Here is a 12,625-nt window from a genome sequence, read left to right as displayed (position 1 = left end):
CTCTAAGTAGTTGGACCTTTTTCCTCCTTGTCTTGACCAGCTTTGACACCCAAGTAAAGTGAAACAGTCTTAAGACAGTTATCTAAACTGACATACACAAACTAATCAATTGAAAACAACTGATGATAGAAACACCGCTTTCTATGGCCTTCAGAGGTGCCTGTCCTCCTAACAACTCAGTTAATGAGTTACTGAGAAAGAAAACTTCTATCTTGTGATCTCTCTTACTTGAAAAAAACACGTAGGTAACTTTTATTCTTAACACAGACTGTTCTTTCTTTTTTTTTGCTTTACAAAAAAGAGTTAGTTCAGAAGCAAAGGAAGGTATTTGAGCAGAAGGAGTGACCTATCACCATGTGCCTAATCTAAAAATAAGGATAACTCTTGAGAAAGAGTAGGAACATGAGAACAAATTTAACTGTGGAAAAAGGCCATGGAAGAGAAACAGTAGTTTTAATGCAAAGTGACAGCCACAACTGCACAACAGATTAGACAATTCCTACTTAGTGGAATAAAATGCTTTGCAGGTGACTTGTTCTGGTAGCCTCATTAACCCCAAATACTCTAAGAGCGATATACAGTTTCTCTGACAGGACTTCATCCAAGTACAACTGGTGATTTTTTTAGAGTTCTAAGAGAAACTGGAATAGTATTGATGCATAAACAGAAATCAATCTCCCACATTCATGTTACTGAAATGAAAAAGCTACTCTTTGAAATGGTACTGTTTGTAAGTTGCTTCAGTTTTTCAACTATGTATTTCATGACATTGCAGTCTTTTAGAATTTTATTTTCTATTATTTTAATTAAAGTATCTTTGGGAAGATTCTATCATCCCACTTCCACACAGCAAAATAAAACAAAAATGTTTTTTGATAGTGTTTTGTTCTCACAAGTATGTTATTACAGTGTACATTTAAATTTCTTTCTAAGAGAATGACCATGACTTTTAAATGAAGAACAGGAAAATAGTATGAATTCATTTCAGTTTTTTCTTGTTTAAAAGGCTACAGCAGATTATTACAGAAATAACAGATCATTAGTGAAGCAACATGAATCAGATTCATTGTTGAAGGTGCAATTCAGGAAAGTCATAAGCTCCTACTCCCTTCTTCAGGCATGCTTCATGTAATTTTATGTGATGCCTGCTTAATGTGAAATGCACAAACAGTTATCAAGAACAAAGATTAGAACTGTGAAGTCTAGTGCCATCACTTCTAACTGTCTTTGGTTTCTTGAGTTACACAGGCAGCTATGCTGTGGGGAAGCTTTACCAGAAGGCTTATGTTCCTACGTAGGCCAGTTCAGAACCCTGCAGCTGAGTCCTCTTCTGGAAGGACGTATGTGTGGATTTGAATCCTTTAAACTTGAAGGATGCACAGAATCCAGGTGGCCCACTATCCACCAGTCACTAAACAAACTGTAAGAAGTGTAGAAATCATCTATTACACTTTAAAGAATTAGGATGTCAAAGGAACTATGGCACCATTTACATACTCCTGAAAAGATGCATAATGGAGCTAAAGCATTCAACTATTTTTTCAGGAATTCTTTAAAGTTTCTACAACCATAAATATCGACCTGCAGATCAGATAGCTGGAATGATTCTTATTCATGCTCGTCTTTACTGGGTAAAAAGCACAGACATCTTGTTAGATTTGTGATATTCACTGAGGTATCAAAGCTGCTAAATTTAAGACATAGTAGTAAAATATCATCTATATCATCACAAGAGCATTTTGGTGTGATTCAGGAGTGCATTTTTGAAATGAATCTCCTGATTATGCTCACCTATCTTTCTTTAGGTTTCATTGTATAGTGTTACCAGAGCATATATACTCTCATATGACACTAAAACAGAAGATGCTCTTCACCTACCGGTAGTTATTCTGTCCCTAGGACTGCAGCATAGCTAGTATAAACTAAAAGCCCACAAAATACACAGAATTGTCAACAGAGGGTCCTCAGCGTCAACTGCTTTGCTCTACAGAGCTGCTGCTGTTATCTTGTAGTACATTCTAATGTGGACATATCCTGTGCCCCTGTGAATTTGGTCCCATCATGAGTTTTTATCACTGGAGTGTGTAGATTGGTTTAAAAAACTTTATCTGTTCTGAAAGCAAGTCCTCCATCTTCAACATTAAGTATCCATATATCCCAGAAAAAAATTAGGTAAAGTTTTCCTTGCTTTGTTTTGACCTTTATTTTAAACTCCAATACTGTGTAGACACAGAAATCAATAAGAGCATGACATGCTTTGCAATTTCTTCTTCAATAAGAGTCACGGCGCTCAATGTGAGGGATGGATTGTAAGGCTGCAGTGATGCAGAAGCTCCCTATTTTTGCAGAGAGCTGAAGTTCAATAAGTACCTCTACCGCAAAATGATATGTATGTTTTTCCAAATTCACACAGTTTTGGAAGAGAATAATGTATTTGCTTGTTAGGCCTGCTTGACTAAAAAACTATTGGGAAATACAAACAGGATTTCCGCATGTGACAAGATAACAAACTTTGAAAACAGGAAATCCTCAAGGCGCAGAAAGATAAGTAGTGTGCAAGCATTTTTCTCTCAAACACTAGACCACTTGCCTTTAAAAATAATTTTTGCAAAACAGAGCACTTGAGTTTTCTGGAAGAAAAAAAAAAAAAATCTGTGGACTATCCAATACTGAAGTTGGTCTGCACATGTAGCCAGACAACGAACTATGCTTACGGACAGTGAAGAAAAAGGAACCGGACCCTGATTATGTCTACCAGAAGGCACTAACCTGTATCTTCCAGCTTCATAACATTTGCATACTTTCTTGTGGTACATCCGTTGCTGTCTTACAGAGCAATAGCTCTCATGAACCACAGAATAATACAGATTTCAGTGACTGAGCTTATTGCATACTGTGTTCAAGTACAGGACAGAAACAAGCCCACCTAGATGCTCCACACAAGAAATGTCATACTTTTAAGAGTATCCACAGAACTGGTCTAAGATTATTATATTACATAAAAATAATAATAAAAAAAAGGAATGAATCTGTACAGTTATAAAGTTACAATTCATATTTAAAATAAAAAACCAAATTCAGTCTTTATCAAAAGAAAAAAGTGTATTCTGATAAATTAGCTATTGATGCAAGCCAAGTCATCAAGCACTTACACATTCGAAAATATTCTGTATGCATAGTCCTAAAACGTATTTTTGTGCAAAGTGCTAGTTGATTGTTACCTTCCACACCTAAATACCGGTATCAGTATATACACATTTTCATATGAAACATAAAAAAGAGAATATATTTGGTATGAAACAAAATATTATCCAATTAACAAGAGTTACAGAAATGCGTTCAAATTGCTTATACACAGAAAACTTACATCTAGTAGCGTGTGAAGATGCTGATCCTGGAAAACACTGTGAAGAAAATCTAAGTCTTTTTCACTGCAGTCTGTAAGTGCATGAATTTCTTCCAGGCTGTCCAGCACCTGTGAGACTGCTCCTATGGGGAAATAAACAGGAGGGGGAAAAAAAAGAAAGAATAAAAATCAATAAAGCAAAGGCTCACAGTAAACTGAACTTTGGAAAAGGCAACTTTTACTTCATCTGGTACAACTGGAACAGGAACTTTAAAAAGCTGGAGTTCTTACAAGAAAACTCAATGAAACTATGTGTACCAACAGTGCCCACACATAGTGCAACAATACATAAGAAATGGTTTAACTGAAGAGGAATTAAAACCTGTTTTTATTAAGCTTAGCTTTGTGGTATTTTAGCCTGGTTTCCAATAATGTCTCACAAAGTTACTTAGATTATCTGCCCAACTGCCTGTCCTCACCATTTCTCACCTCTTTTGTTTCACTTTCTGACCTGCTGTACAATTTAAAATACACATTCTAAATCAGAATAATCTTGAAAAAAAACAACAATTCTGTTAAAATCAGCATCTGGATAGGGGAGGAAAGAGAAAGAAAGACCTGATTGCTGTGAAAATAGGCTGTAACAGAATTGTTTAGGTTGGAAAAGACCTTTAAGATCATTGAGTCCAACCGTAATCACAGCACTGCCAACTCCACCATTAAATTGTGTCTCCAAGTGCCACATCTACCTGTCTTTTAAATACCTCTAAGGATGGTGACTCAACCACTTCCCCAGGCAGCCTGTTCCAATGCTTGACAACCCTTTCAGTAATTTTTCATAATATCCAAACTAAACCTCCCATGACACAACTCGAGGCCGTTTCCTCTCGTCCTATCACTTGTTACTTGCTACTTCCTTTCAGGTAGTTGTAAAGAGTGATATGGTCTCCCCTCTGCCTCCTTTTCTCCAGACTAAACAATCTCCATTCTGTCAGCTGCTCCTCATAAGACCTGTGCTCCAAATCCTTCACCAGCTTCGCTGCCCTTCATCGGACATGCTCCAGCACCTCAAGGTCTTTCTTGTAGTTAGGGGGATTTGAGCAGCACTGCTGGCTCACATGCATCTGGCTGTCGATCAGCACTCCCAGGTCCTTTTCTAGCAGACAGCTATCCAGCCATTCATCCCCAAGCCTGTAGTGTCGCATTCAGTTGTTGTGACCAAAGTGCAAGACCCCACACTTACGTCTTGTTGAACCCCACAAAGCTGGCTTCAGCCCATCAATCCAGCCTGTCCAGATCTCTCTGCAGAGCCTTTCTTCCCTCAAGCAGATCAATAATCCTGCATAATTTGGTGTCACATGAGCTCTATTTTTTGTTCTGTTTGCTCTGCTTGCCTATTTATCTCAGACCCAGTCAAAGTATTTGCTGTCTTTTGACCAGTGGATTGTTTTGGGTAATAGGAAGATGTGGATGATATTAATATGGCGTATGGGTGAAAAGAGGAACAAGGGATATAGGGACAAAAAGGAGTAACAGGATACATTATAGAAGGTGGAAATCCATGAGGAGAGTTGAACTCACAGCAGGGGAGAATACAGAAACACAACATAAATCTATAGTAAGCCAGTCCCTATTTGTTCCTTGTGGAAAAACTTGTTATAACAATCAGACATCAGTGGTGGCTGCTACTTGTGTGCATTACTAGAATGCTAAATTTGGCTTATCTAAACATGCACAGCCCATGTCTTCAGTATTTCCACAGTGGTATAAACATCTGGAAAGATGGCATTATGTCCAGTGTTAGTCAGCAAAAAACATGGTGCCTGACACTGAACTGCTGAATGCTTTTTCATAAATAAATTCATAACACATTCTGCATTTCACTCATTTCTCCTTAACATATTTATTCTGTTTATTTATTCATTTACCAGTGTCCTTTTGTCAAGATAGATAATACCCCAAAATTTGCTATATTTCTTGAAATTCCATTCCCCGCAATATGAAAAATTCTTACCAGACTTCCTTAACTCAAGCCCTCCTGTAATTTATTGCACTTTCAGAACACAATAAAAAAACCAAACCCAATCCCTACCTAACCACACAAGGAAACGAGTTAAATTCACTTATTTCTCTGAAAACCTTGAAAAACTGGAATAAACATAACAAACCAGCCCAAAACAATTACACAAAACTTGTGACCTCATGGCTTAGAAGGAAAAGTAAGTTACAAGGCTAGAAATTCTTGCATCACATTTAGGACGAATTTCAATGAAAGATTCTCACAGTTCCTTGTACACCAAGGTGAAGAAATGCCACAGTATTGCGTTCGCTCACAGCTCACGGTTCTGGAGCAATAAGATTTCTTAAGACTTCTCCCATTAAATGCATCTGAATACTTTTTTCCAACTGATGTATTAACTTAAGTTAGGTTCATTTACAAAAGTGGCTGGTCAGCAAAAAGCATTTGCTTTTTTTGTCATTGTAAACTGTGATGCTTCTTATGGATTAAATTTTTCACTAACCATGTTCATGTTGTATACCATTTTAAAGGGCAAATTTCGCTCTTATTTATGCTAAAGGTTTTGTTTTCACTTTTCTTTTTCATATCATGATGTTAAAGATGGATAAAAAAGAAAATTTGAGCGATTTTCTTGTACAAGTTCAAAAGGGGATGTAAAGCAGCAAAAACTGCTAGCAATATCAACCAAGCATTTGGCCAAGGGACTGTCAACAAGCGTAGAGCTTGACATTGGTTCCAAAAAATTTGTTAACAGAAAGCAGATATCCTGTGATGGATTCATTATTGATCTATGCAAAACAACTCAAGAGGTTGCAGAAGAACTAAACGCTGACCACTCAGCTGTTGTTGACATTTGCATCAAACTGGAAAATCAAATAAAGTCAACAAATGGGTGCTGCATGAGCTGAATGAAAATAAAAAAGTCACCACTGCTCTCTGTTTCTTTTGCACAAGAGAACTGATATACTTCCATTGTGACATGGGATGAAAAATGTATTCTATATGACAACTGATGGCATTCCATGCAGCGGCTGGGCCAAGGTGAACCACCAAAACTTTCCCAGACCCAAGCTGCATCAAAAGGTTATCATCACTGTCTGGTAGATGGCAAATGGAATCATCCATTACAACTTCTTGAATCCTGGTGAAATCATCACAGCAGAGACACAGTGCTAGGAAATCAACAAAATGAACCAATAACCGCAACGTTTACATCCAACATTGGTCAATCAAAAAGGACTAGTTCTTCTCCATGACAACGCCCAGACACGTCTCACAAATGAGTCTGCAGAAGCTGCACAAAGTAGGCTACGAAGCTCTACCTCACCCAGCTTACTCGCCAGACCTCTCTCCCACCAATTACCACATTTTCAAGCATCCCAACAACTTCCTGCAAGAGAAGTTTTTTAACAACCAAGCAGCAGCTCAAAACACCTTTGAAGAATTAATCAGTTCCAGGAGTCCAGATTTCTATGCTACCAGAACATACAGACTTTTTTCTTGTTGCCATCAGTGCATCTATTCTAATGGTTCTTGTTTCGATTAATAAGTTTTATTATAAGCTGAGACATACTACTTTAAAGTTGATGGTTAATAAAGGGCAATTATTTTGGTAGCAACCTAACAGTTGCTCCACAGGGGGTCAGGTGCACTGGAGAAGAGAAAAAACTGCTCCTTTATTGATAATTTACAAGCATGCTAAGCTGAAAGGTGCCATTAATATTCCTCTGCCTGTAGCACAGTTTCTACACTGGGAGACACAGCAGAAAACCTGAGAAAATATAGGGATTGAGAATCTGCTGGTAAAAGCATGGAGAGATCACAGATAAGCTTCACAGGCAAGAAAGAAAAACATTACCGATGGAACCAAAAGTGACTGCACTAAGTTTCTTTCAGCATTTTCAGTATGTCAGTTAAAGGCTGATGAACTGAAGAGATCTTCAAGCCTGAAGGAAAGTGCTTGACTTTCCAAGATGCAGCTGGCAGAAGGAAATTTGTTGGAATTATCTTTTATTTCTCCTCTTGTCATGCTCAGAGTTTAAATTAATTATTTTCTTTTCTAGCAAAACTGCTCTTTCTCGGTTCAAAGCCCTTACTGTGCATTTAGAATGTTTAAGGAAAACTAAAGAGAAGAAGCTCCACCAGGGGAGGTTTAGGCTAGACGTGAGGAAAAAATTCTTTACAGAAAGGGTCATTGGGCACTGGAACAGGCTGCCCAGGGAGGTGGTTCAGTCACCTTCCCTGGAGGTGTTTAAGGCACGGGTGGACGAGGTGCTGAGGGATATGGTTTAGTGTTTGATAGGAACGGTTGGACTCGATGATCCGGTGGGTCTCTTCTAACCTGGTTATTCTGTGATTCTGTGATTCTGTGATTCACTACAGGCATTTCACAAGGCAGGATTTACCTTTCACTTTGTTTAGGAAGAGGTCTGAGGCTAGCGCATACAGCAAGGACATATGAAAAAACATCAGAAATCGTTCAACTTAGGAGAGATCAAATAGTCGAATCATTCAATGAAGTCACTGAATCCAATCTCATAAAAACCAAGTATAGGCATTATTATAAAGTACAGTTATTTTCAGAAAAAAATCTTTCAAGTATTATGAGATTCTGAAAGGACACATCCGGTGAAGTGACAATAAGATAAGTTTTGCTAACTCTATGATGTGGAATTCAAGTTTCATGTGTTTTATTTTTATTTTTCATGTATGACAGGTAAAACAAAGACTCCTTGCTTCTACTTTAAGACTCCAGTGCCACTTATGCTTTTAAATGACCTAATTTAGTGATAACTGTATAAATTGGTGCCTCTATTTTTTTGTTTCCTTGGCATCTGATTACTATGATGTAAAAACCACAAGGGATAAATGTTTAACGTGTTAGATCATTAAGCAATATATCAAAATGCTGTGGAAATGATGGGGTATCTATCACCTGAAGTTTTCAAATCACAATCACATACATGTTTAAAATTGTTTACTTTAGTGAAACATGAAAGCCTAGGCTTAATTTCAGCATAATTACAAAGTACTATGCCCAGCTTCTATACAAGGCCTGGTCTGCCTTAGCAGCAGTTGACAGGAGTTAAAAATGTACAGGTAAGAACACCTCTATTTCCTGTTGGTCTTGTAAATAAAATTCTGAACATACGCTGTTTCCATCAAAGGCAAGAAAAGTATCTTGATTAGGATCTTTCCACTATTTGTGCTGATGTAACCTCTTAGATTCAGAGAAAGCCAACTGAGGACCAGATGCTCATCGCCACACCTGCAAGAATCACTAGAGTTGACATCAGGGAGCATCTAGGGACAGAACTAGAAAGATGGAGATTTGTGGAGACTACAGTGAAACTGCAGAAAGATGACAGTGCAGTGGAGGGTTATTGGGATTTACTACTAAATGAAAGAAGGTAGGAACACCTATGGAATACAAGAAGGAAAAGAAAGGCATGTAAAAGTCAGAGAAGAAAATGAAAGGAAATAGGTGTAGGAGAGAAAAACAGGGAGAAAAACACCAAACAAAATAACAAAAAAGAAGGGAGAAGATATAAAAGAGAAAACAAGCGCTCCTAAACATGAGCAGGAACACATACTATATATGGAAATACAAAAAGGGAAGAGGGGGAAGGGAAGGGAAGGGAAGGGAAGGGAAGGGAAGGGAGGGGAGGGGAGGGGAGGGGAGGGGAGGGGAGGGGAGGGGAGGGAGGGAAGGGAAGGGAAGGGAAGGGAAGGGAAGGGAAGGGAAGGGAAGGGAAGGGAAGGGAAGGGAGGGGAGGGGAGGGGAGGGGAGGGGAGGGGAGGGGAGGGGAGGGGAGGGGAGGGGAGGGGAGGGGAGGGGAGGGGAGGGGAGGGGAGGGGAGGGGAGGGGAGGGGAGGGGAGGGGAGGGGAGGGGAGGGGAGGGGAGGGGAGGGGAGGGGAGGGGAGGGGAGGGGAGGGGAGGGGAGGGGAGGGGAGGGAAGGGAAGGGAAGGGAAGGGAAGGGAAGGGAAGGGAAGGGAAGGGAAGGGAAGGGAAGGGAAGGGAAGGGAAGGGAAGGGAAGGGAAGGGAAGGGAAGGGAAGGGAAGGGAAGGGAAGGGAAGGGAAGGGAAGGGAAGGGAAGGGAAGGGAAGGGAAGGGAAGGGAAGGGAAGGGAAGGGAAGGGAAGGGAAGGGAAGGGAAGGGAAGGGAAGGGAAGGGAAGGGAAGGGAAGGGAAGGGAAGGGAAGGGAAGGGAAGGGAAGGGAAGGGAAGGGAAGGGAAGGGAAGGGGGAGAAGAGGGAATGGGGAGAAACTGATGTTCTATTTTGAAGATAGTCTTAATTTTATTCTGCACACACAGGGGAACTGTGTACATGCATCTCCCCAGCTTTCTCCTATCTCCGTAAGTCTGCTAATTCCTTTTCCCAGTTATCTCTCACTGTAAAACTATGCATAAATATAACAGAAGGCAGTCTAGTGTGATGGTAAAGAAATACGTAGTGAAAAGGTATTGATTTTCAGACCAAACATGCACCTTACACTCACATGCAACTAAACAAATCAGCAAAGTAAAAGATACTTTCTTCCTCATTATAAAAACATATGGAAACCCTCTTCTGACCAGTACAAACACAACACCCTCTCTATCAGTCGATAAGTTTACTAAAGAAAGTCTCTATGTACAAACAAACCCCCAAAATCACTGGCAAAGGCTCTGTATGAGGATCTTTCCCCCCTGCAACTGTATAGAAGTAGTACTGTTGCAGAACTTTTATGTAACAAATCCACTGGTTTCTTACTCTCATGTTACCAGACAGGCATTATGAGACAGAAAAATAGGAAGGCAAGGCAAAACATCCCCTAAAACCTATGAGGCTGGAAGAATGAACCAAACAACAACCACAACAAAATCCACTTGTGTAATCAGAAGCGGAGTGATGGACATGTGTCTCGCTGCCCTGGCTTTGGATTGAAGATCTGTTAGCCTACAAATCTTAAAATGCTGCAGGAAATCCCCCACTTTTCACAGCGTGTGTTTTGAGATGCTGAATTTGTTGACTTTGAAATGGTTGTGGTTTGTTATCAAAGGATCTACAATTTCACACTTTTTCCTCTGTCTAGTATAGTCTGCAGGTTTTAGAAGTGCTTGCATTTTCAGTCTTTTATGAAGTGTTTAGCTAACTTGCAGCAGAACCTCCTCTCTACATGCCAATAATATTCCTTCATTAAGGAGACACATATTGGACAGTTATTTAAATTAGATGTATGCATATACACAATGTATATATCATATCACATAAACACAGAATGATGAAGTAAGTTCATGCAAGGGCATAGCAAGAAAATAATATGACTGACGCTAGAGTATATGTTCAGTGTTATGAGAAAAACATCCCATTAGCCCGTGAAAACACTAATTTTGGAACTAAAACACAAAAATAATACCATTTTTCCTTTAGTAATTTAATGAAAATTAAATTTTATTTCAGTTGTGTTGCAAATATTGAAAACAAAAAACCAGGTAATTTTAATACTGCCTTTTTACTAGAATCTTCAGAATTCCCTGGAAATCATATTACTTCTGGTTAATTATGCTTGCAAAGTTGCAGACAGATTTAGTCAAAAACATAGAGGTTATTTTTCTTGAACAGGCAGTATTAAAACTGAGCAAAGAGAAGAAAGCTGATCTTTAAACATGCAAAGACACACATCATTGCTGAATGATATGCCTTAAAGGAAAACAAAGGGATACCTACTTTCTGCTGCTAGAAGTCCTAGTAGGAAGGCAGCATTTGGACAAACAACAAACAGTATGAAGATTTCAGAACAAGCGATTTAAAAGCTGCAACCTAGCACACTAGTTTAGCCACAAAAGAAGACAAGACCCCCCCCCCCCATATTTTAATATGGTTTCTATGTGTGAAGCAAATGGGACTTGCAGGCCGGGGTGGGAGGAAAACAAACACTTGGCATAGGGAAGGTAGCACATGTATGCAGTGTTAGGTATCTATAATGTCAGACTTTTTCCAACATAGGATAAACTATTTTAAAAAGCTCATGGATGAAAAATGATTTCAGTGATATCATAAGAGGTGAACTGACAAACTATTTCAACAGACTGCAAACAATGTGTAACACATTATTTAATATATTTACTGACTAGAATTTAGCAATATTACATTGAAATTACATTTTTACAAAAATATCAGTATGAAGCATTATGAGAACGATTTAGAAATACACCTTTACTATTGTTTTTAATTAATAGTGAATTTATATACTCAAAACCTTTTGAATTTACATACCAGAATAAAGATTAAATAGCTGAGAGATCATAAAAATAACAATGGAACACTGCAAACACTCAAATTCATGATCTCAAACCTGATAGTCAGTTACACCTGCAATACTAGATAAGGAATTAATAACAACAGCAACTTACAAGGCGAATGTAATTTTTTTCCCCGAAGTTCTCATACTTAAAAATGCTGCACAGGACCATTTGCAAATATTTACAAAATCAGTGGCAATTTTTGCATAACAACAGTATTTCTTTTTCTTCCCTGTGTCGATAAGATGGATCATTTTTAAGATATGGGCTTATATTGCCCTTATTTCATGGAATCTAAACCCCACGAAACTACTAACCACTCGCTATCTTGTCTCTAAGTCAGTTCCATATATGTTGGAAACAGTGATCTTAAAACTTGGCCATACATTTGCTCTTTGATCTCACTCTGAAAGACTAACAGATTTAGCTTTTTTCCCATTATTATTACTTTCGGATTTGAAAATCAAGATCTGATGCTGTTAAAAATTCCTCATTTGATATGACGATATCAAGTTTAACAAGATAAAAAAACCACAGTTTACATACAGCAATCCTGAGACAAAATATAAAAATGCATTTATCAAAATGCCATTTAAAATTTGTGTATTGCTCTTTGAGAAAACAAGCTGGAAACGCTGATGTAGATTAAATGTGCCTGTGTTCTGTGCATTGCCAAAGTTCATCACCTTACACCACTACCACAGAGCTCAGAAAGCACACAAAGGTCAGGAAATTCTGCAACCGTGCTGCATAAGAGGCTAAATAAGTACAATTGGTTAGTCAGTCCTTTATAAAATACACTGCTAAACTTTCTTTGTGGTTAGACTGAACCACAGCACTATAAAATGCCTTACAGGAATCTAGAATTGTTTGCAGCAAAAAGCTATCCTGAAACCTGTTGGTCACACTTCAGAATATGAGCACTATAAACCAAGCAATTAAAGCAGGCATTATAAAGTCCTTTAACCAA

General features: G+C 38.6%; 1 protein-coding gene across 15 annotated transcripts in view; it reads right to left on the bottom strand.

The window, feature by feature from the left end:
• Positions 1-12,625, bottom strand: part of CASK (calcium/calmodulin dependent serine protein kinase) — a 209,243-nt gene that overhangs the window by 57,198 nt on the left and 139,420 nt on the right. For 11 of the 15 annotated variants that reach the window (XM_069873017.1, XM_069873049.1, XM_069873027.1 and 8 more), the window contains 2 exons: positions 11,081-11,098; positions 3,368-3,489 (listed from right to left, as the gene is read on the bottom strand). In XM_069873017.1, coding sequence (XP_069729118.1) covers positions 3,368-3,489; positions 11,081-11,098 — 140 coding nt within the window. The remainder of the gene's footprint in view (positions 1-3,367; positions 3,490-11,080; positions 11,099-12,625) is intronic. The other 4 variants (XM_069873038.1, XM_069873079.1, XM_069873123.1 and 1 more) reach the window with 1 other exon arrangement.

The sequence above is a fragment of the Phaenicophaeus curvirostris genome, chromosome 1 (assembly GCF_032191515.1).
Source record: "Phaenicophaeus curvirostris isolate KB17595 chromosome 1, BPBGC_Pcur_1.0, whole genome shotgun sequence".
In the NCBI taxonomy this organism is placed as follows: domain Eukaryota; kingdom Metazoa; phylum Chordata; class Aves; order Cuculiformes; family Cuculidae; genus Phaenicophaeus; species Phaenicophaeus curvirostris.
The sequence above is the reverse complement of the archived record's forward strand: the minus strand, read 5'-3'. Positions and strand labels throughout refer to the sequence as shown.